Raw genomic sequence first — 23,901 nt, forward strand, 5'->3', positions numbered from 1 at the left:
TTGGTGCCACCTGCAGAGACAGAAAAGGCGTGCCTGGCCACTCAGGGAGCTGCTGACAGCCGCACAATGACCAAAACAGAGGTCAGTGGTGCGCACTGAAGGCCGCTGCCGCGAAGCACAAAGGTTGTGCGCGGCCAGAGGAGCGGACTCCCACATGGAGAAGTTCAAGGCTGCGATGCTGCTGGGGGCTGTGGGGGACGCGCTCGGGCACAGAAACACCCGCAGGGACAGCAGTGCCTCAGGCAGGAAGGTCCAGGAGGGGCTGCAGAGGAGCACGGACCTGGACCACCTGCTGCTCTCCGCGGAGACGTGGCCGGTGAGTGACAACACCATCATGCACCTGACGACGGCCGGCGCCCTGACCACAGGTAAGCCCCCCTCCCCCGCCCTCAGCCGCCAGCACCCGCTGCTGGGCACCCGAGCCCTGGAGGTGCCTGGCATTTCTGCCACGGCAACCCCTGACCTCCCAGCCAGCAGTGTCCCTGCTCGCGGCCCCTATGGGTCGTGTCCCTCTGCCTGTCTGCAGTCAGCCTCTGGAATCGTGACTCTTGGTTTGTGTCTGTAAACTGTCCACGAGGCTGAGCCCCGTGTTCCCGGAGTTAAACCAGTTGAATTTCTCGCTTTGGGGCTGTTTTGGGAGAGGGTTCAACTTTTCACTGCAGATAGTAAGCCCTCTGATTTTATTTCAAAAGAATACAAAATAATAAGCCCGTTTGAAATTTGGACCCCATTAAGATAATATTGTTTGGGGATTAATTCTAAATCCCAACGAATTTGAGTCAAAATGCCACCTCCCAAAACAGGATTCAGATACCCGCGTAAACAGAACAGGTCCTGGGGAGATGCTGTGAATTCGGCTGGACGGGGCGGGGAGGGGAAGTGCTCTTCGGGGAGCAGGTGCGCGGCAGGATCGCGAGTTGGCACGACTTTCAGGGAAGCCGCGGGTGGGTCATGCACCGTTCCCGACAAGGTTCAGGCTGACAGCCTGTGCGCCTCATCCGCATGTGGCCGCAGAGCGAGTGTTGGGGGCGACGGTGAGGCAATGAGGCTGGGCCCGGGCCCCGGGCGCACTCAGCTTAGCTCTGTGCTCATCCTGCAGGAATGCCGACCGCGCCGTGGCCCATTCCAAAATAACCCGGGCGACGGCCGAGGCACCAGAAGAGATAAGATAGCGCCACAGCGCACTGGGGGGTGAGGCGCCTTCCTGAGTCTGCACAACTGTGCCATCGAGGATCTCCAGTTTCTCGTGTGCTCAGACTCACCCGAAGCAGGGGTGCCGGCCCGAGAACTTCGCGTTCCCCCCCCGCCCCGCCAGCAGAGCCGGCCTCATTCGGGCTGCGCACAGCCGGTCCTTGCTCCCTCCACGGGTGTCTCTCCATGTCCTCTCCGTGTCTGCCCTTGTCTCTTTTGTGAATGGCGGAGTCCGCGGCGTGCCTGCACTGGCCAGCTGACCGTGACGTGCTGAGATTAGATTAAGCCCTCTTGACAGAAATAGGACATAATCTGCCCCAGTGTGAAATGTGTGCATGTGAGAGGATGGGGGTATTTGGGGTCTTGTTTCCCAGCAGAGACGTGCCCCCGCCTCCGGCCGCAGGGGTGGCTGTGCACCCAGCATCCTCTGGTCTGCCCGCCTTGAGGGGACACTTCTGAGGATCACCCCTGACTCGAGCCTCCAGAAACTCAAGCAGGCATCTTTTTCAAGTCACTAAGAATCTAAGTTGAAATTTTATTTAAATGTAGTTGTCAAACAGCTGGATCTTTTTTTTTCAATTAATAGCAAATTGTGGGAGCTCCTGGGTGGCTCAGCCAGTGAAGGGTCTGCCTCTGGCTCAGGTCACAATCCCAGGACCCTGGGATTGACCCCCATGTTTGGCTCCCTGATCAGCGGGGAGTCTGCTTCTCCCTCTCCCTCTGTGCTCTCTGTCTCTGACAAATAAATACATACATACATACATACGTAAAATCTTTATTAAATAATAGCAAATTGTGGCCTATAAAGGGGCCTCTGAGCCCCGTTCACAGGGACCGCCAGCCCTGATGCGGCGCTAAGTGCTGCCCGGTATGTTCTGGTCCCACATGTGTCATCATCTGACCCTCACATCACCCTGAAGGTTGACATCATTATTACAGTTTTACAGACAGAGGAACGGACGCAGAGAGGTCAGGTAACTTGCCCAGTGCCCCACAGCCACGTGAGTGTCTGAGCTGGGACGGGACCCAGATAACTTGCTTCCAACACATAAGGTTCTCAGCACTGTCCCGACCACCTGCAGTCATGGCCACGCAGGGACTCCGAGGGCCCCAATGGACAGTGGTTCTTCACTACTTCTCCCAAAGACCCGCAGACTTTCACAAAGCGGGACCACAGGTTGGCATTTTGAAGTACGTCCTGCTGTTCTGCGCTGTGAGATGATGGGATCCTGCTGTTGTGAGGGAGATGCAGGGTCACGGACAGCCTGTGTGACCTCCTACTTTGGGCCATGTCTCTGGAACGTACAGAATTGGGCGAGATCAGATAGTGGCCCCCAAAGCCGTGTCCCGTGCCCCACAGGCCGGGTGGGCAATCCAGTCTCCATAGCGTGCCCCGCGAGCTCACTACACACACTTACCACAGGCTGCCTTGTGCGTGTGGCCCTGTGCCCATCACCCAAGGATGGGAAGGGGGCTCCACCTCGGGGGCCCTGGGGCCTGGCGCTCCCTGGCCCTGAAACTCTTGAGCTGGCTTTCCCTCCTGCACTTTGGGACGATGATGCCTTCGTCATAGGGTTAAGTGAGATCAAGTGGGGCAGCGCGGGCACGTAATCAATTATTAAGGGAAGGTGGCTCATGGCAAGATAGTTACTGCCTGTCTTTCTAAGTGTCCTGGTCTGATGGTCAGCCACTCCAGCTGCTGTGGCCGGACAGGAGCAGTGGGGGCATGAGCCACCAGGGACTACGGCAGGTGCCATGGGCGTGTCCATACCTGCAGGGGAACGTGGGGCCTGGCCCACGTGTGAGCGGACCAGGCCGTCCAGACTCCCCCTCTCTCTTCCTCCATCACGGGCTCCCTGATGGCAACAGCATTTTGAAAAGTTGACATTTTTACTATGAAGCCCCTCGATATGGGTGGTGTGCCTTTTCTTTATGGTGACATTGGTTGGGAGACATACAGGGGTTTCATGAGCCACCCTGTCTCAGGGGAGACTGGATGGGAAGGCGGAGAAAAGTGAGCTGAAAAGCCACGTCACAAAGTGGAGGAACCACGGCATTGCAGCTTTAGAAAAAGCTGTTTCTAGTTTGAATTCTAACCTGAAACAAACTGAAGACTGTTTGTTGCCATTTTGCTTTTTTTTTTTTTGTAGTTCTTTTTTTTCAAATAATACTATTTTTTTATTATATTAGTCACCATACAGTACATCCCCGGTTTTCGATGTAAAGTTCGATGATTCATTACTTGTGTATAACACCCAGTGCACCATGCAATACGTGCCCTCCTTACTACCCATCACCGCCTATCCCATTCCCCCACCCCCCTCCCCTCTGTAGCCCTCAGTTTGTTTCTCATAGTCCATAGTCTCTCATGTTTCATTCCCCCTTCTGATTACCCCCCTTTCTTTATCCCTTTCTTCCCCTACTGATCATTCTAGTTCTTATGTTCCATAGATGAGAGAAATCATATGATAGTTGTCTTTCTCTGCTTGACTTATTTCACTTAGCATTATCTCCTCCAGTGCCATCCATGTTGCAGCAAATGTTGAGAAATCGTTCTTTTTTGATAGCTGAGTAATATTCCATTGTATATATGGACCACATCTTCTTTGCTTTTAGGGAGGTTTATTTTTTTTTCCTTTAGAAGGATGTGATTCCAGAATAAAACGAATTATTTGAGGGACTCCGGAAAGGCCAGGCTCACTCACCCCAGATGGAGTTAAGAAAGGCTGTTTGTAAGGGAGGTGCTGGTGACCCACAGGCAGGATGCCCCCACAGCCGCGTGCCCTGCAAAGCCCACTCCTCCCGCCACTGGGTGTGGCCACGGGCTCTCCATCCCCACTCAGATCTGGGCCATGCGTGGCACGTCCCACACGGCACCAGCCGTGTGCAGTTGGGGACAAAAGGACTGAAGACGAAGTCCTGCCTCCAGAGCCCCAACTCCAGGGCCAGAGGGCCCACTGGCCCTGATGGCGGCAGGAACGGCGGCTTTCATCCCGGAGCAGGGAGAGACTTGGCCAGTGTGCCTGTCTCCCTCACCCCCATGAGGGGATCCTGGCCCTGGGGTGGCCGAGAGGGGGGCTCCCTCCCAGCGTCCTCCCCTCCCCCACACCCCCCAAAGTTAGGGTATGTGCCCCAAGCAGAAGAGGGGCAATCCCGGCTCCTGAGGCCAGCCCGAAGGCCTGAAATACAGTTTGGGTACAGAAGGAGTTTGTTGGTAGCTGTACAAGTCACAGTGGCGCCCTCCACTGGCCCAGCTGTCCCTCCACCACCTGGCCCTGCTCTCTGATGGAACAAGGCAAATCAGAGGCCCCGTCTGGAGCTACGTGGCCTGCACCCGCCACACTGCGCATTTATTTAACGACAGCAACGCCCAGGCCTGCAGTCGGACTCCGTTTACAGTCTCTGGTCTCGGGCAAGTCGCATAACCACCGAGCCTTCCCGGAACCCCAACACGACAGGACTGACGGTGTTGGCAGGGGCACCTGCAACCGGCGAGGGGCAATGCCCGCCAGACAGCTGGAGGGCAGCGCGTTAGCGCCTCTGCCCTCCACATCCCTGATCCTCCAGGGACTTGAGAATGCGCTTGTCCCCAGAACGCCGTCACACACTGGGTGCAGTTTGGGACGAACTGGGAGTCCACTAGGCTGCATCACAGGAGGGAGAGGCCAACGGAGGCGCAGAGGTTCAGGTTCCTGTATGGAGATGTGGGTTTGTGAAAGCCCAAGGGACGGGCAGATTTCAGGCCAGTTTGTCCTCGCCGTGGATAGAACTGTCAGCAGGAGATGAGGACTGTGGGTTTTGTCTAGACTCTGCTGTGTAACCAGAATGAGAAGCACAACAAACTATAATATCTGAATTCTGCATAAAATCTAGTGAGCTGTGTGCATGCGACGTGTCTCTAGGGAGCCAGGACCGTGGGAGGTGGGTCCCCTAAAGCTTCCTCCTCTCCTACCGACGGGGTCAGGAAGCTTACTGCCCCCTGCCTTGTCCCTGCTGCCCTGCGGGCTTACGGGGCTGCCGCCCTTCCTGCTCAGTCTGACCTTGTCCTACTCCTCTCTCCCCAGACTACTGGTGCCTGGACGACCTGTACCGGGAGATGGTGAAACGCTACGTGGAAGTCCTTGAGAAGCTTCCGGAACATTGGGCAGATCCAGCCACCCTTGAAGGCTGCTCACAGCTGAAGCCGGACAACTACCTCCTCGCCTGGCACACACCGTTCAACGAGAAGGGTCAGGGGTGCTTTCTCCTCCGCGTAAAGCGCATGCTGGACAGCAGTCTGCACACTAACCCGCGTGTCGCCCACTAACCCGCAGCGGTGCAGGTCTGCACGACAGAGGGACTGGCGGGGGCTCCTTTGTGCCGCACCTGCCACCCGGGCGTCTGTTCGACACCAATCCTGGCTTCCCCTTAAGGAATACTTTCAACTGCTTTCCCTTTAAGTTTGTATTTTGCCAAAAAGTCAGGAACACATATACTAGCAGCATAAAGGTCTGTCTCCAGGGTGCTCTGATGTGTTTATGGTGATATATTTACATCGCCAGGGTCTCTGCCTCCAGGGCACCTGCTCCTGGGGTCCCAGACCATCCCTCTGGGTTTATAGGGGACGAACTTGCCCCTTGGGGTTTATACTGAGGTTGGACCCCCCTTGGGGTTTATACTGAGGTTGGCATCCAATCATGTTACTTGGCATAAAAGAAGCGGACAATATAATCTATAATGAAGAGGAAAATCAATAAATCAAAACCGATGAATCCTGATGCAGATGTTAGAGTCATCAACCAGGTATAAAATAGTATGTATGCCAAAGGCTGAAAGAGTTAAGTAAGGACGTGGATGTATAAAAAGAACCTAAATCACATTTCCAGAAAAAACACTATAATGTCTGAGTTTCTAAATGCATTGGCTGAGATTAACAGCAGATTAGACATTTTAGAAGAAAAACAGTGAGTCTGAAGGCATAGCAAGAGAAACAACCCAGAACCAGACATGTAGAGAAAAAAGCATCCAAAAATATGAAAAGAGCACTAGTGAGCCATAGACGACTCACAGCGACCTCATGTGCCTGTGAAAGGGTCCCTGACAGAGCGAGGGCAACAAAGAAATGATTTGAAGAACTAGCAGCCAAAATCTCAGAAGTCACGAACAGACACTTCTCCAAAGAAGACATACAACGGCCAACAGACACATGAAAAGATGCTCCACATCTCTCGGCATCCGGGAAACACACATCAAAACCACAATGAGACACCACCTCACACCAGTCAGAACGGCTAAAATCAACAAGACATGAAACAACAGGTGTTGGTGAGGTTGTGGAGACAGGGGACCCTCTTCCACTGTTGGTGGGAATGCAAGCTGGTGCAGCCGCTCTGGAAAACAGTAGGGAGGGTCCTCAAAAAGTTAAAAATAGAGTTACCCTACGACCCAGCAATTGCACTACTGGGTATTTACCCCAAAGATACAGTAATATAGTGATCCGAAGGGGCCCCTGCACCCCAGTGTTCACAGCAGCCACGTCCACACTAGCCAAACTGTGGAAAGAGCTCAGATGCCCATCGACACATGAATGGATAAAGGAGATGTGGTTCATACGTACAACGGACTAGTACTCAGCCATCAGAAAGAATGAAATCTTGTACTTGCAACGATGTGGATGGAACTAGAGGGTACTATGCTGAGCGAAATAAGTCGGTCAGAGAAAGACAGTTATCATATGATCTCACTCATATGTGGAATTTAACAAAACAAAACAGAGGCTCATAGGGGAAGAGAAGAAAAATAAAACAAGATGAAATCGGAGAGGGAGACAAACCATGAGAGACTCTGGACTCCTGGAAACAAACTGAGGGCTGCTGGAGGGAGGAGGGTGGGGGATGGGGTAACTGGGGGATGGGCATTAAGGAGGGGACGTGATGGAGTGAGCACGGGGTGTTGTATGCAACTGATAAACCACTGACCTCTACCTCTGAAACTAATAATACATCATATGTTAACTAAATTGAATTCTAATAAAACCAAAGGAAAAAAAGAAATGGGGGCCAAAATCTCTCTAAATTTAATGAAAATTGTAAACCCACAGATTGAAGAAACTCAGTAACTATCGAGCACAAGAAACACGGAGAACACTACACTATGGCACGCGGCAAATTGCTCACAACTGATAATAAGGCGAAAAGCGCGCTATGTGCTGACAGCACAGCGAGGAGGGTGCGGGTCTCTTGTCGGAAGCAGCGTGACGCAGGCACAGAAGGAAAACACTTCACCCTGGAGTTGTACTCCTAGAACAGCATCCTACAGAAACGATGGCCAAATAGCCTTTTCCAGGCAAACAAAAGCTAAAGACTTCATCACCAGCAGTCACGCTGTGAGAAAGGCTAAGGGACAGACCATCATTTGGGCAGAAGGAACCTAACACAGAATGGAATCCACACAAAAAGAACTTCGATGGAAATCATCATCACATGAGTAAATAGGGAAGAATTTGTAACTTCTTATTGAAATCTCTTTAAAGGAGCACTGACTTCAAAAACTAGTCAGGTACTGCGGGTTTATAAAGCGCTCGTGAGCAGGAGTTGGACACAGTGTGGTTGAGGCTGGCTGGGGAGGGTGGAAGCGAGCGGCCACACGGTGCTTGTCCGAGGCATGAGGCGGGCTGTGGTAAGTTAGAGGCGGGTACTCAGCCCCACAGCAACTACTAACATCACAAAATAGTTATAACTAATAAGCAAACCATAGAGAAAGTGGAATCATTTGGAAATATTTGTTGGAGAAGCCTCCACAAGTGACCTGTGTCCCAGCCCAGAATGCTCCCATCTGGGGGGACCGGGTGTGAGGCTGTCCCTCGGCCTTGGATTTCTCCACCTCATTAGGGGAAACCTTTCCCTATTCTAGGTATGCAGTGAATTCCCTGAACTGCTTAAACTGAGCATCTCACGGCCCTAACCAACCCTGCCAGTGCAGCTGGCCCACGGGGAGAGAACGGGTCTCCCCTGCAGCACGAACCCCACCTCGGCTTTAGGAGGGACCCACCGCCATGGGAGACCAGAGCTTGCTACCAATGCAGGTCTCCCTGCGTCTTCTCATTCCAGAAAGGAAAGCGCCAACCTCGTGTCCCTGTGTTTTGTCCTCCTGGGCAACTCCAGACCAGAGAAGCTGGCCGAGGTCTGAGGGCTCCTCCCTGTGGTGGCGGGCGCTGCCCTTTACATGGTGGGACTGGCAGCTGATCTCACTGCTCAGTAATGTTCAACCCAAAATAGGCAGACAAGAGAGAAAAGGAAGCAAAGAACAGGATGACAGACTTGACCCAGATCACATCAATAATCACATCAAATATAAATGGTCTAAAGACTCCAAGTAAATGGCAGGGGCTCAGCTGGGAGGAAGAAGCAAGTCCTAGCTCCAGGCCGCTCACAGGAAATGCACTTTACACATGAAGGCACAGGTGGGTTAGGGAGAAGAAAGGTTCACCATGTGAACAGCAGGCAGAAGAAAGCTGGTGTGGCTCTGTTTCACAAAAAGCAAGTTTTGGAGCAAAGACCGTTGCCAGGGGAAAAGAAGGCAATTCCATCATGACAATGCACCCATTCACTGGGAAGACACGGCAAACCCAAGCATCTGTGTACTAACAACGACGTAGAACAGCAAGAGAAATAGACACACCCACCCCGGCGTCAGAGTTCAAGGTTAAGGCCTCAGTATTCACGGTGAGAAAGTGGAGAACAAAGGGAAAGCTAAACCCTGCAGATCAGAGTGGAAATCAGTGCCACAGAAAACAGAGAAATAGAGAAAATGGACGCAACCAAATGCTGATTCTTTACGAAGATGAAGATGTTGTTGAACCTGGAGCCGGACTGATCCGGACAAAAGGGGACGACCCAAAGTAGCAGCGCCCAGTGAGAGAGGCGACCTCTCTGCACATTCTGAGAGAAATAAGGGAATGTTATTAAAAATTTGTTCCAATACATTTAAGGACTTAGACGAAATGGACAAGTTCCTCGAGGGACACAAGCTACCAAAGGTCACTCGAGAAAAAACAGATCACGTAAATAGCACTGTATCTATGAAAGAAATGGCCTCGCTGGGGAATTCTACCAACCAGTTAAAGAAGAAAGAGAACCAGTCGTACACGACTATCCCAGGGACTGAGGGGCACACCTGCTCCCCAAATTCATCCTGTTCCCAGAAGACTGTTGAAACAATAACACAGCAAACTACAGATTGGGAGAAAATATTTGCAAAGCACACATCTGATAAATACTCAGAACTCGTAGAACATGATAAGAAAACAAGCAACCCAAAACAAAAAAGAGAGATATTTGAGCTAGCAAATCCCCAAGGAAGAGACGGGGGTGGCCAAAAAGCACATGAAATCATGGTCGGCACCAGTAGTTTCTCGGAAACGCGTGTTAAACTCGCAGGGAGACAGCGCCGAGCACGCTGAAGTGGAGAGCCTGCGAAGAGCATCCAGGGCGCAGAGGAGCCGCCAGCAGAACGTAGAGCAGCACGGCCACTTGGGAAGCCGGTCTGGCAGCTCCTTCCCAGGTGAGCACTCATGTGTCGGAGGAGCTAAGCGCTGTGGTCCGAGGAGTCTCCCGAGAGAAAGGAAGGCATGTGTCTGTACGAAGATTTGGTTAGGAGTGTTCACGGTGCTGTTATTTGTCACCATCACCCCCCACCCCCAACTGGGAACAGCCCAGGCATCTGTCCGCAGGTGGGCGGACAGAGCGGCAGCCCCTCCGCACTGCGCAGTACGCCCAGCGGGAGGAGAAGTCAATCCTTTGGCAGGACAGCCCCAGGGGCATCTCGACGTGGTCACCGTGGGTGGAAGACGCTAGGCAGGAAGGAGTACATTCCGCATGACTCCATGCGCACACAACGCCAGGAAAGGCCTATGGGCCTGTGGCGCCAGACCTGGAGGGTGCCTGGAACCCTTCGGAGCGACTGGCGGGCAGGCCCACCACCTTTATCCAGGAGGCCGCGCTGCAGCTTACCGGCGGGGACCGAGACCCGTGCAGCTGGCTGTGCCACAGCCACAAGTCCGTGAAACTCTCTTCAAAGAGAGAGAATGCATCTGGTTAAAGCATGCTGGGTCTGCAGCTCTGTGTGCCACGTTTTCCTGGGGGAGCACGTTTTGAGCACCTCCCAAGCCATCAACAATCCCGTGTTTCCTGCCAAAGTAAAATCCCAGTGCCTGGAGGCTTTGCAGTTTACTTACTTCATTCTGTTGGGCATTTGGGTCATCTGACGATTTTTCACTCACTTAAATGACACTGCGATAAACATGACATGGACGTGTTTGCACTTTCGGGTTATTCGTGAGAGTTTGGTGGCCAGAGGTGGGGCCATTGGAGCCAACATCTGAAACTGGGTGTTCTGTGTTCCATGTAGGCTCTGGGTTTGGAGCCGCCACCAAAGCCATGTGCATCGGCATGCGGTACTGGAAGCCGGAGCGCCTGGAGACGCTGGTGGAAGTCAGTGTCGAGTGCGGCAGGATGACCCACAACCACCCCACAGGTGAGGCTGCGCGAGCGACGCCCGCGCAGAAACCAGACCCACCGTGTGGGTCGTCTACCTGTGGGCGGACTTGGGCTTTTCCATCTTCAGTTCTGCTTCCGCTCTGTTTTCAATCTAGAAGCAGGCTTGGCATTGACCACAGTGATGCTGGAGAAGGAAGCATCCCCAGCAGGTGCAGTGCCGTTTGCGCCAGGACGAAAGAAAGCACCAGTTATCTGAATTAGGCTAGGCTCCGGGGTGACGTCACGGGCATCCGCATTTATATCTCATGTGTTGGGCATCATCTGCTGCCACATGCTGCGCCCACGTGGGGGCCTGAACCAGACCAATACTCACGGGCCACGTGAGCTTCACTTCACCGCCCGTGCCTGTTTCCCCACCTGTCACAGGGAAGACTGTGGCGCTGGAGCCAGGCCTCCTTGTTCATGAGCAGACAGTGGGGGGAACAATGGGCCCCTTGGCTCGTGCTCCTGGGGGCAGTGGCACCAGCCACGCCCCAGGGTTCCCCGCTGCACGTCCATCACACAGGCGGGGCCCCAGCACCTGACCATGGGTCATGACCTAGAAGGGCAGTCGGCTCCTAAGTTTAAAAAGAAACCTGTAACCACCCTTGCATCATGGCAAGGTGGGTAACACGCCCTCCCACACCCCTGTGAGTCCGCAGATGGCCAGCCACTGTCCCAAGACTGTTCTCTCTTTCAAGGCCACTTTAAGATTTTATTTATTTATTTGAGAGAGAGAGCACGAGCAGGGGGAGTGGCAGGCAGAAAGAGAAGCAGACTCCCCACTGAGCAGGGAGCCCAACACAGGGCTCGATCCCAGGATCCTGAGATCATGACCTGAGCTGAAGGCAGATGCTTAACAACTGAGCCACCCAGGCATCCCCTCAAGGCCACTTTCAATGTCCCCTGTAACTGATGCAGCCACACTGTGCCCTCCTGGCAACACCCTTGTGGGTGTTCTTTAGACCCTTAAGTCTGTGTGAAAGGCAGAGAATTTGGGCAGCTGGCGGCATCTCAGCTGGCTGGGGGGACTCCGTGCTGTGCACCTGCTGCTAGCAGTTCAGCTAGAGGCGGACTAAACACAGGAACCTCCAACCGTGACGGTGCCGAGTGTCTGGAGACAATATGGGGAGCACGAGACTCGGGGTCCAGAACCCAAACCTCTAGAACATTGGCTGATATAGTGCCCCCTATTATTAAAGAAATGTTTCACACAATTTGTTTCTAACGGAAGATCTGATGAAACACTGAGGGACACTGAGGGTTTGATGGTCTGCGGGCCACACCGGGGAAGGCATGTTGGGCCCTGTCCAGTGTTCCAGACACCACTGGCAGCAAGCATCGCGGTCATATTAACCTGTGCACGTCCTCAGCGCTGGATACCCCCCAAGAGGGGGCAGGCGATGGCAGGTGGTCCAAACGGTAATGGGTCTGAGAAAGGGACACTCACTTTCAGCCCGTAGCGATGCCTTCCAGAGTGGCCAGTGAGCCACCGAGAGCATCTCTGGAGATGGCCGTGCCTTTTCCCGTGTGGTTGCAGTCTCTGTGAGTCTCGGGCTGGCCTGGTGGGCACTCCTCTGTGCTGAGGACCGTCTGCCCCCACGACAGCCCTTGCTGGGGGTGTGGCACCCCTTTGTGCAGGAAACAAGTCCAGCGTGCACAGAGCCACGGCCCAGCACGCTGAGCTCAGAGCCGGCGTGGCCCAGATGCCATTGTCGTTCTCCTGTTCTGCCCTGCCCTGCAGGCTTCCTCGGGTCCCTGTGCACGGCCCTGTTTGCATCGTACGCTGCACAAGGAAAGCCGCTGGAACAGTGGGGCAGGGACATGATGCGGACGGTCCCGCTGGCTGAGGAGTACTGTAAGAAGACCATCCGGCACCTGGCAGGTGAGCCTGGCCTCCCCTCCTATCACACTTGAACGGGCTTGTCTGATTCAAACTCAGAGTGCATTTGGACAGACCAGGTTCCCAGACAGCTTGAGGTTTATTTGCCCCACAGTGAAACCAAGGGCCCAAGGCACCCCTGGCAGAGGGCAGCACCTGCCCAGGGGGACCCCAGTGGCCAGGAGACCTGGTGCAGTGCAAGCCGCTGCACCCCAAGCCCGGGCCTCCTGCTGTCTGATGGCAGCGGAGAGACGAAAGGAGTGTGCACTCCAGTTCGATGGTCTTTAAGTAGCCCACTCCCCGGAGAGGGACGAGGGACACCCACACTGACGTCTGCACTACTCCTCCACCTTGCGGATTGCCTGACTCGAAGTCTGCTGCCACCAAGGTCAGATGGGCATCCGTGCCCACTGGTGACATCTATACCCAGGAATGTCTGTCTGTCCTCAGTTACCCCAAATCCACTGTCAAAGGATACACACCCTCCTGGCCACCAGTGGGGTGTCCATCAGCTTGTCCGGCAGAGGTCCTAGGGGACTGTGGTGTTGCTGGCAGTTGGGCGAGTGGTGGTGACCTGGCGGACCAGAGGCGAGAAGCAGGTGCAGGACTAGGAAGCCCACGGCTTCTCCTTGGGCCGCCGACCCTCCGCAGGGTTCTCTCCCTCTAGGAAGACGGGAGCTGCATGCAGATGTTCTGAAGGTGTCCAGGAGGATTTCTGGCATGAGTTGCCATGTTTGTCCCGGGGCAGAGGGAGCTGAGGGTGCGTGTAGGAGCAAAGTTGTTGGTTTTCTGGGCAGCCCGAGGCTGAGGTCTTGAGACAGGAAACCCATGAGTCACTGTCACCCTCCGACGAGTGGGGACTCATTCTAAATATCTTGGAGAAGCTTCCAGAACAACTTGACAAGGAGACCTCTGCCAGCTTGTAGTGCTGGGAAACTCTTATCCACCGGGCCCCGTTCCGATGGGAAGCAGAGAACCTTGTGTCCACCATGAACTGAAGTGTCCCCCTATAAACTTAATTATAGAACAGAGCTCCACGCTGGCCTTCTTTTCAACTGGCTTAAGTCACTCTTACCCGGAGGTCTCTGCACCAGGCGAGGCTGTCTGTGGTTACCTCCTCCCACCTGGGAGAGACAGGTCAGCAAGGCCGAGTGTGGGCCATGCAGTGACTGCGTTCACGCTGTGTCAGGGACGGCCCCCAGAGCACTGGCCTCCCCCAGGATTTCTCACAGAGCAGCCATCGGGGATGCTCCTGGACGGTAATGGGGAGGACAGGCATTGGTCAGAAAATTTGACACTTTGTTCTTTGATTTTAAATGTGTTCAACCTAGAGTTTTATGACCTCCTATGACACATACCCTTTTTAACAGAAACCCAAAATTATCCAGAGAAAATCATGTTCGATTCTTCCAGGGCCTTCTGCTTAGTGGGGACAACGCCCATTGGCAGTAGAGACAACGGAAAATCAGTTCCCTGCTTTCCTGCCTGGACTTCTGTTCCTAGAGTCGGCTGCCCAATGGCCAGGGCAGAGGTGACCACACGCAGGCCCAGCCCTCGTCCCTGCGGGGCAGCTGGGACTTCCCGTCTGACCCTGTCATCTTGCCTCAACCTTAGGTCGGCTTTACTTTTAGTTTTGTAAAGCAGACTCGGGCCAGCTTTTCCAGGGCCCTGCGGTTCCCTCAGGACCTGGAGCCCCACCCCAAGACCTGTCTCGGGGCCTTTCTCCAGCCCCCGAGCCGTCCCCTCTCTCCAGAGCAGTGGCTGTGCCTCATGGGCCAGGAGCTTCCCTCATCCTGGCAAGGAGGCTGCCACAGTGTGCCGGCCCAGCTGCCCGCCAGAGGGACACCCAGGGGCTCGTGCCCCCATATCGGCACCCGCGTAGCTGCTGCCATGAACGTCCTCGTCACCCTGTGATTTTGCAAGTCCTTTCAACACCTCTGGGGCTTGGGCGTCAGGTAGTTGGTCAGGAGTAAGGGTTGTGCACTGGGCGGTCAGCCGGGAGTAAAGGAACGTCTCCTGCCAGGCTGGGTTGCATCAGGGAAGGGATACAGCTTGGAATTTTCAAGAGGATGCTCTTGGAAGGACTGCAATCCCACCTGGGCTTTGGAACAGAGTCAAGCAAGGCTTGGGGTCACTTTGTCCCCCATCTCCACCTTCCTCACTATGGTTTCAAAGTAGGTGCAGACACAAGCATTGCCGAGCCGCAGAGCCGTCGCCGCGGTGGGGCTCAGCCCTCCACCTCCTGCTCCTGCCCGCGCGACACCCGCTGCCCCCACGCCCCAGCTGGTGGCCCTCGTGTGCAGCCCACCCTATTCTTTATGTTTAGAATACCAGGAGCACTGGTTTTACTTTGAAGCTAAATGGCAGTTTTACTTGGAGGAGAGAAAGATCAGCGAAGACACGGGAAACAAAGCCACCTTCCCCGACCGCTATGATGCAGAGGAGAGGGACAAGGTAAGTCTTCCCACATCTGAGGGGTGGGGACAGGAGTTGTCTGGGCCTCACTGCCCAGGGTCCCGCTGAGGAGCCGCGGCAGTGGGGCTGTGTTTCTGCCGCATTTAGAGCCTGGCCTGGGGGGCTCCCCCCACAGCAACAAGGGGCCTGGAGCAGCTGTGGGGGTGGGGGTGGAAACCTTCCTGGAGGAAGCATGTTTGAAACAGATAAAACTTTTTATTTTTCTGTTTTCTCTCATTAAAAGCGTGGTATGTGCTAAATAATTTGAAAATATGGTTGTTAAAGATGTTCTATTCCACTTCACTTTTTCTAGGCACTGGGACTTAAAAGTGTACACGATGCATGAGGTCATGCACACCGTCACCCTTCCTTGTGCTGAGACAACCCCTAACTGGCTGACGTTGTCAGCATCGGGTTTGGTAGCACAAGGGAAAACACTGAGTCAGCGTGGCTTAGCCAAGATAGACACTTATTACCCATAGGTCCACGGATCCCAAAGCAGAGTGGGAAGTCCCTTGCAGTGAGGAGCTGAGGACACTTCTGTGTGGCTCCTCTGCCTTCTGAGGGCACCACTGTCGTCCAAGCTGGCTGCTCCAGCTCCGGCCAGCACGTCTGCATTCCAGGTGTCAGGAGGGTGCAAGGGGAGGGGGAGGGGGAGACCCACCCTTCCTCCTCAGGTGCTCCCTACCGGCCCTCTGTGTGCCCCCCATGCCCCCCCTCCCCGGATGCAGGAAGGCCCCCATGTGCGGTCCTGCAGGTGGTGGTGCTACTGCCCCAACCAGCACTGAATCTGTGGCCAGGGCACAGGGGTGTGACCAGCCAGTCTCCACCTCGCGACCCCTGCCCATTCCCAGCTCTCTCCAGCCTTCCCGCTCATGGCGCACCCGCCGGGCTTCATTTGGAACCACCACCCAGCCCTGCGTTAGGGCCTTGGCACCCGCTGCCCCATGCTCTGCTCAGACGAGGGTTGCATGGGCTCTATCACTGTAGACTTGGCGGCTACCCCAACATGTGGTCAGGATTGTTTGTCTTTGGAATGTCTGCCTCCATAGGAGCCATAAGAAGTGGCTCTTTCCTGTGCACGGTCACCCCCAGCCCTGGGGCAGGACCTGGCACACAGACGGTGCTCCACAAGTGCGCAGCGAGTACGTGGACAGCAGGGCCCTGGACGAATCCAGGAAGCATGTGCTCCAGCTGACACTGGCTTGACTGTCATGCATGACCCTGACCCCCGGCTCTTCCTTCAGGCCTACCGAAAATGGAGCTCAGAAGGCCGAGGGGGCCGGCGGGGCCACGATGCCCCCATGATTGCCTACGATGCTCTCCTAGGAGCTGGGGACAGCTGGACGGAGCTCTGCCACCGGGCCATGTGTCACGGAGGTGAGATCGCCTTCTTTAATGGTCTTGGGTTCCGGGCGACCAGCACCCTCTTCTCACCCCAAAGCACCCTCCTGGGATGTCCAGGGCTGCAGGCGTCAAAGGACCGGCCTCCTGACCCCCCTGGATGTGTGTCCTTCTCTGGGCGGGGTGCTGCCTCGAGTGGCCATTTGAGTCTGAGCTCATAAGAAAACGGCATCTGCAGGAGCCGGGGTGAGCGTCCCTCTCCTTCAAGGCTGCTGGGCTAAGAGTGGGGGTCCTGCTGGTACGGGCCCCACACAGTTCTGTGGACTGTGTAGCCAGAGAGAGCTCTGTAGCACCTTACATCAGGCAGCCGCCGGTTCGAGCCCTCCAGGAGTGGCCGTGACTGTCCCACGGCTGTGCAGGCGGGATTTCCCCGCCTCCCGGTGCCTGCTCTCTCCCGCGGGTGTGAAATGAGGGGATTCCTGGCAAGCACCACCTCGTGCTGAGCACGGGGTCTCCGTGGGCATCAGAGCCCCTCGGGTCCTGACACCATTACTGCCCCGCAGACGTGGTCTCCCCGAGCGCCCGGACCCCAGGACAGCACGGGCATCTGCACACACTCAGACGTGTCAGGGTGTGCAAAGAGGGAGGGAGGGGGCTGCCCAGAGGGTCTCTGAGATGGTCCCTTGGCAAGGCGGACCCACAGGCAGTGGCTAGTGCCAGATCCCGGCGCCACACCCGTCGGCCTTGACCCTGGGGCCCCTGAGGACCTGTGTTTCTGTTCCAGGCGAGAGCGGGGCCACAGGGACTATCGCGGGCTGCCTGTTTGGGCTGCTGCACGGCCTGGATGCGGTTCCCACGGGCCTGTACCAGGACCTGGAGCACAAGGAAGAGCTGGCGCGTCTGGGTGAAGCTCTGTATCGCCTGTCCACGGAGGAGAAGTAAAGCCCTCCCACCACTGTCCCTTTGCGGGGAGCCGCGTCCAGCTCTGGCTGTCCCACGGCCCTCCTGGTGTGCGCCGTGCCTAATTGGCCATAATTACATTTTAACTCTTTCCTCCCCCTGATGTCACAACTACCTGCTGTAGGAAATGCACTGTCTGTCCCACAAGGATGTTTGTCCTGCCCTCACATGACCCCAGGGCATCACTGGCCCCACCCTGGGTCTGTCGCCCCGAGGCTCCAAACAGCAGCACAAACAGTCTCGGGGACAGTCCGTGTATTTCACTCTGTGCACAACTAATGCTGCTCGCTCACTGATGCCGACAAAGCTAACCACGACGGCCGTGCGTGGACAGGGCGTGTGCCCGCCCGCTCCTGGCCTCAGACACCGGCAGCCGGAAGCACGCGCTTAACCTCCAGCCGACGTTTTTAATCACACTAGATCTTAAAAACCAACCCGTTTGGAACGAGTGCCTGAGAAAACCGGGAAATAAAGGGTCCGCGTGCATCTCCCGCATCTCCTTCCACGTGGTCTGCAGTTGTCATGCGGGCCTGACAGGCCCAGCCTCGGCCCCCACCTGCTCCACCGGGCCCGCTGCTAAGGACACGGAGCCGCTCCCCGTGGCTGGGGTGTCTCTGGCGGCGAGTCTTGAGAGAGAGAACGCCCGCTCTTGCTAAAAATAACCTCAGACACAGTCTTTCTGAAGTAGCATCTGGTGTGAATAAAAGAGCAGTTGGTGTTTCACATTTAACACGGCGCTTTGGCGGCTTGGCTGGGGCCGGCCCCGCGGTGGCCTCCGAGCGTGGCCGGTGGCCCCCAGAGCCCACGGGGTCACCCCCTCGCTTCTCAGGACAGTGTGAAGGCTTCACGCCGGCTGGCGGGCAAAAGATCCAGGGGCGGCCGGCAAGGAGGGTCCCAGTAACTGAACTAACCCTCGCTGCTGCTGGGGCTTTTCAGTGGGAAGCGGCAGAAAGCCACGCGCAGGGTGGCCCCTCGGATGGGCTGCCCAGGCTGGGGGGCGGGGATGGCACCCAGCATGCCCTTCAGGAGCAGAGGCCCGCAAAGGTAAGCTGGCACGCTCACTGTTGCCGAGCCACGTCCCGCCGGCCATGGGAGCCAGAGGCCGGCCCCAGGGGAGGAGCCGGGGGGGGGGGGGCGGCGCAAGGACACCCGGGCTCCATCACGCTGGCAGTTTAGGAGAACCCAGCCCATCCTTGAGAATCAGGAAGTGGGTCTATTTACAGGTTGATGATAAAACATTTAAGCAAAAATTCACAGGACTCCTGAAAGGAGTGGACTGTCTCCCCATCTCACTGCAGAAAAATGCATGCACTGAAGAAAATGAGACCATAAACACGGTGAGGTGAACAGCGCACCCGCTCAGATTTTACGTTAAATACTTGTGATTCCATCCTTATTGCAAATGGGACGCAGGCGCACAGCTTCTGAAACTCGTGCGTCCACGGTGGTGTGTGGAGAGCAGGGGGCTCCAAGCCCTCAGCCACAGTAGCACTCCCAGCCCCTCAGGTGGCCCCAGAAGCCGCCTCTCACGTGTAATCCGGGAGCATCTGCACACACATGCACGCGTGCACTCCTTTCCTTTTGGCATTTTTGGACCCCGGTCTTTTTAGATGCCGCACTTTCTTGTGCAACGTGATTCACGTTACTCGGTTGTTCCCACTTCTGCCACCCCCATGTCTATTTCCAAATGTCGCCTCCCATCCCTCCTGCAAGGACATTGGTCCCCGAGGTAGGCCGGCAACTTTGCATTCTGCGTGGTGGGGGTGTCAGGCAGCGGCGGGTCCTCCTCGTGGAGATGGCGTCCTCCCCACGACCCCCGCCCCAGCTCAGCGCATGGGCACGTGGGCTCAGAGGCTGGGGCTCCGGAGGCAGCCCTGACCCTGCCGGCAGCGCTGGGCCCGTCGGGAAGGGTTTGCTTTCTGGCAGCCCCCTGCCCTCAGGGCTCCACTTTCGGAGCAGGTCCCCTGCTCTGCTCCCAGGCGTCTAGACTTCAGGCTGATGGATTAATGCATGTCCCCAGGCTCTTGGGTTAAGAGGTTTGGCATTTAGATTTTGAACCCTGTTCCCAGTGTTTTTGTATCTGGAAGCCAGATGGGAGGTTTGGCAGACGCTCTGTCCCTCTGACAGCTGGGGGCAACCCACCCAGCAAGTCCCCTGACGAGATCGGAAGGGTCCACTCACAGGGTCCAACTGCACAACGGCCTCAGCCCGGTTCTCTGGGTCTGACCCCTCCATGGGGCGGGGGTTCCCCAGGTCGGGGGTGGGACAGCAGTGGGTGCCATCACTGCCTGTTGGGCACAGGACGGTGGGAGCTGTTCGTGAAGTAGACCCAGTAGGCCTAACAGCCCAGCCCCACTTCTAAGCTGCCCGCCGGCCTTCCAGAGGCAGTGGCACTTGTCCTCAGCCGCAGGCCCACGGGCAGCTGGAGCAGACAGCAAAGGAGGCTCGGCCAGGTGTCCGCAGAAGGAGCTGGAAACACCGTTTCCGAGGAGGCCACTGGGGACACAGGGCCTTCTCAGGGCCACAGCCCAAGGGGACACGGACACGAGGGAGACCCCCAGCCCACCTGTCAGCCCTTGGTCCTGCGTTCATCCTGCCCCCATTGTAATCGCTTGTTTTCAAGTACATTAAAACACACAGAAAGCCACAAAATGACCCCAAAAGCTCCCTTCACCAGCTGCACCAGCTGTTCACATTGGGCTGACTGCTGCGTGCGAACACTGGGCCACACCGCCCGCTGTCTCTCTCAGCGATGCAGACAAACGTGTCCAGCAGCAGCCGTGCCCCGGGAACGAGGGAGGGGTGCCCGAGAACCCTCCGGCTGCCTGCATCTACCCCACGGACTCCATCAGCCAGGGCTGGACTGACGCCCCTCTCTCTCTGCAGCCCGCCAGCTGGGGGGCTTGGGTGCAGGGCTGGGGATACCCCAGCCCAGACGGCTGCCTACCATTTCCAGCCGGATTTATTTCTAGGAAAACACAGGGGCTCGGGTTCCCTGACCCTGACTCCTGCACAGTTTCAGCTCCACTACCCCTCACAGCTCCAGGCAGCAGGACTGGCCTGCTCAGAGAGCTGGCCACAGGGAGCGTCTGCAAGGGCTTGGGAGGGCACAGGCAGTGTGGGGCAAGTTGGCGAGTGTGCTGGGCCAGAGGACAGCAGGGGGCCGTCATGAGGGCGCAGCTCTCTGTGTGGAAGACAAGTGTGGGAGCAGCACTGTGGGGGTGATCCTGGCTGGTTTCTCTCCCCTTTCTTTCCAAGGATGCACTTGGCGGGGTTGGGGGGGTCTCTGCTGCCATGGGACTCAGCGGTCTGCCCAACAGGGCCTAGGAGACCCCATATCTCAGAGGAGGACACGGGGGCCAAGGGATGTCCCCTTGTTGCCCGAGGACACACTGATGAGGGCGGACCCGTGCCTGCTGATAAAGCAGATGGTGAAGGCCAGGCGCTGCCTGCCAGGAAGGCCCCACTAAGACCCCCGAGGGACCCGGTGCTACTGGCCTTTTGGGCCAGGCTGAGGTGGAGGGTCTCAGCCAGGGAGTTGTCCTGCACCCTGACCCTCTAGTGCCCCTGTATTTGCAGGTGACCTCTCAGTAGCCAGAGGTGCCAACGGAACCGCCAGGAAAGCTTATCGCGGCCATGCTACTCACAGTGGCCCCAGATAAAGGTGTTCCGGTCCTGTCCCACCAGCCAGCAGGGGCAGCAGCCCAACATGAAGACGTCAACCCCAGACCACCTCTGGGAAGCGCTGACCAGACGGAAACACACTTGGCTTTGAGGAGCAAATGGCCGATGCTCCCCACAACTGTCCTCACCTGCAGTGCGCAGGCCAGGTGTGTGGGGCTCAGAGAAGAATGTGCTGGGCCTGCCTGCAAGTCTGGGCTCAGGCAGCCATGGGAGGCCCCGATTGGGGACCTCACCTCCACAGCTGCGCTCACACCGTCCTGCAGGAGAATTCACGCCCCCAGCCGTTCTGATTCATGGACTGCAGGGCTGCAGAGGGCCGTGCTGGTACCCCACAGGGGACACTGAGGGGCCTCCCCAGGACCAGTGGGGGCAACATAGCCAGGCCACTGGGAAGGCTCTGCCGAGAAGAACATCTGAACTGGGGTGTGAAGGATGCATAGGAGCTCGTCGGGAGTGTGGCTGTTCCAGGCGGAAAGGCTCAGTGCAGGGCTGGGACAGAGCAGAGCAGGGAGCTGAGCTGAGGCACACAGGTCTGCATCCCTCACCCCTGACAGTGATGGGCAGCGTGAGCCAGACCTCAGACTGGTCCCCTCCACAGGTGTCTCCTGAGGGTCTGCTCCTGCCAGGCCTCGATGCAAGCCCCAGGAAAGTGCAGAACAGTGGTTTTCCTGCCCACGTGGAGCCAAACATATGCATGTTTGCAACTGCACTTGAATCTCAGACAATGATTGTTACAGCAATAACGACCCCAGGTGGTGCGTTGGGGGCGCTGAGGGTTGTGTGCGCAGGGAGTGACCTCAGGAGGATCCACGTGAAAGCCCGAGGATAGGCAGTGGAAAGCAGAGGGAACAGCTTGTGCAAAGGTCCAGGGGTAGGAATGAGCTGGGGACCAATTGATGGCCAGTGCTGCTGGAGCAGAGTACAAGGTGGGGTCAGAGGGCCAGATGGGCAAGTTCATGGCCTTAGCACTGGGTAGCGTGTCCCTAAAGGGAGGGCAGGATCCCAGCTCAGCCACGTGGTGAGCACGCATGGCACAATAGTCTTGCAAACAGAGCTCAGCATTTCTCTGGGGGCAGGGGATCCCTAGGGTGGAGGGAGCAGGACAGCAGAGACAGCACAGGGGCAGGTGGAGTCGAGGAGGGGTATCGTGTTCATGGTGACTGCTACGCACAAGTTACCTATTGGAGGAGGCCACATGGTCACCCCTCTGCACTCCCTGCTCCAGGCGTCATTCTGAATCTTCGCACCTCGTGACGTGACCAGCATGTCAGCCCCGCCGTGGGCTGGTAGGTAAACACAATTGGGATGAGTCCCCACCTTGCTTCATGCCACAGAGGGGCGCTCGGCATCGAAGCCATGGCTTGGAGATCGTGGCGGGAAGCGTCCGGTGCCGACAGCAGAGAAACAGGGCTCAGTCCATACCAAGCTGCCCTCACTCTGCACCCCTGCCAGAGCTGCCTCCCATTCAGACTCGGGGATCCTGGCGCCTGTAGGCAAAGGAAGCTGCAAGGGCGCACGAGGCCACGTGGCTGGTCCTCAGGGGCCGTGTTCAGACGTCAGAATGACTCCAGAGCTATTTCAGCCCTCGAGTGACTCAACCTGCAGTCACGAAGGTGAATGGAAGGGCCAAGGGAGCAACGGCCCCCAGCAGGGTGGCTAGAGTTGTGGCTGGCGGTGTGGTCGGCTCCTCCAGGAGGCCCCCATCGGCACCCGCACCAGGCCCTGCCTGCACGCCGAGGTCCTGGGCCCAGAGGCCCCCGTGTAGGATGCAGGCGGCGGGCTCTGCTGCAGCCACCATCCCCATGAAGCTAGGACCCGCACACAACGACAGGCGCCTGGGGCGACTGCGCAGTGACAGTGTTGGCCCGGCGCTCAGTCCCAGCCGTGAGCTCAGCCAGCACCGACAGGCCCTGTGTGAGTCAGGTACGGAGCTAGGGTCTGGACTCCTCAGAGATGGGCGTCTGGTCGTCTGCCCGGGAGTCAGTCTGGCTGGGATGAGCACTGAGGCCCAGGGCTCCAGGTGGGGTGAGGCTTCCATGGGCGTCTTCCAGAGCACGGGTCCCAGAAGGAGGGACACGAGCATGGACGGGCAAGCAGGAATGCAGCACGAGGAGGTGGTGCCAAGAGCTCAGGGCTGTAGCCTTGTCCGCAGCAGGAGTTTGGACCCAGTTGTAGACACGGCGGAGGCCAGAGCACATGGGTGTGCAGTCGGAGAGGTGGCCATGAGGCGGAGGGAAACGTGGGACTGCAAAGCCCGGCCAGGCAGGCGGCAGCTGGGGCCGTGCAGGTGCTGGGAGGGAGTTCAGCCACATGTGACGTGCCTGTGAGACCCTGGTGTCGGGCCAGACGCACAGAGCTGGGCATCCCAGGTGAGCTCCCCACACTTGTGAGCCGCCCGGACAGTGTTCCAGTCCCGGTGCCGCGCTCAGACCCAGTATCTGCACAGCAACGTGTGAGAGAACGCAGTAAAGTGAGATAAGCCCGAGCAAGCCCAGGGCACTGGTGGGGCGCCCAGCAAAGTCAACGGCAGAGCCTCGGGATGAATCGCGCGAAGAGACATGGGGATGCCTGCTGTCTTGTGCCTCTGGGAAACAAAGCCGTGCCGCCAGCCAGCTACCCATCAGAGCAGGAGGCCACGGATCCCAGCGCTCGGTCCAGAGACAGAGCCGTGGGGACAGTCAGGTCGCAGGAGTGCTGGCACTGACCAAGGTCTCCTCCCGGTCCCCGCAGGTCCTGGGCTGCGTCTCCTTGGGGCTGCCTTTGAAGCCGTGGAGATGAAGCTTGTGGGCTCTGGAGGAAGCCTGGACCATGGAGCCCCGAGTGGCCACTGACAACCTACCCTGGCAGGAAAAGTGAGGTCTCTGATGACCC

The 23,901-nt window shown here is 57.0% G+C and overlaps 2 protein-coding genes across 4 annotated transcripts in view; both read left to right on the forward strand.

Annotated features, from left to right (window-relative positions):
• LOC123776734 (inactive ADP-ribosyltransferase ARH2) lies at window positions 1–18,722 on the forward strand. Its single transcript, XM_045772960.2, has 7 exons — window positions 1–368; window positions 5,256–5,420; window positions 10,579–10,704; window positions 12,451–12,591; window positions 14,915–15,042; window positions 16,290–16,422; window positions 17,171–18,722. Exons 1-7 carry the CDS (start codon window positions 155–157, stop codon window positions 17,326–17,328), a joined length of 1,065 nt encoding a protein of 354 aa, XP_045628916.2. The 5' UTR covers window positions 1–154; the 3' UTR covers window positions 17,329–18,722.
• LOC148109315 (uncharacterized) overlaps window positions 17,192–23,901 on the forward strand; it is a 16,058-nt gene continuing 9,348 nt past the window's right edge. Inside the window, exons 1-2 of one of the 3 annotated variants that reach the window (XM_087864936.1) lie at window positions 17,192–17,324; window positions 20,926–21,176. In XM_087864936.1, coding sequence (XP_087721062.1) covers window positions 20,983–21,176 — 194 coding nt within the window. In that variant the 5' untranslated portion in view covers window positions 17,192–17,324; window positions 20,926–20,982. The other 2 variants (XM_087864938.1, XM_087864940.1) reach the window with 2 other exon arrangements.

Source organism: Ursus americanus, chromosome 10 (assembly GCF_024610735.1).
Source record: "Ursus americanus isolate L20-20 chromosome 10, mUrsAme1.1.p, whole genome shotgun sequence".
NCBI classification, from domain to species: Eukaryota; Metazoa; Chordata; class Mammalia; order Carnivora; family Ursidae; genus Ursus; species Ursus americanus.

Coding starts and splice junctions, on each gene's coding strand:
- LOC123776734 (XM_045772960.2), top strand. CDS start 155: ATGGAGAAGTTCAAGGCTGCGATGCTGCTGGGGGCTGTGGGGGACGCG. Junction 369..5,255: donor GGCCGGCGCCCTGACCACAG/GTAAGCCCCCCT, acceptor CTCTCTCCCCAG/ACTACTGGTGCCTGGACGAC. Junction 12,592..14,914: donor GACCATCCGGCACCTGGCAG/GTGAGCCTGGCC, acceptor CTTTATGTTTAG/AATACCAGGAGCACTGGTTT.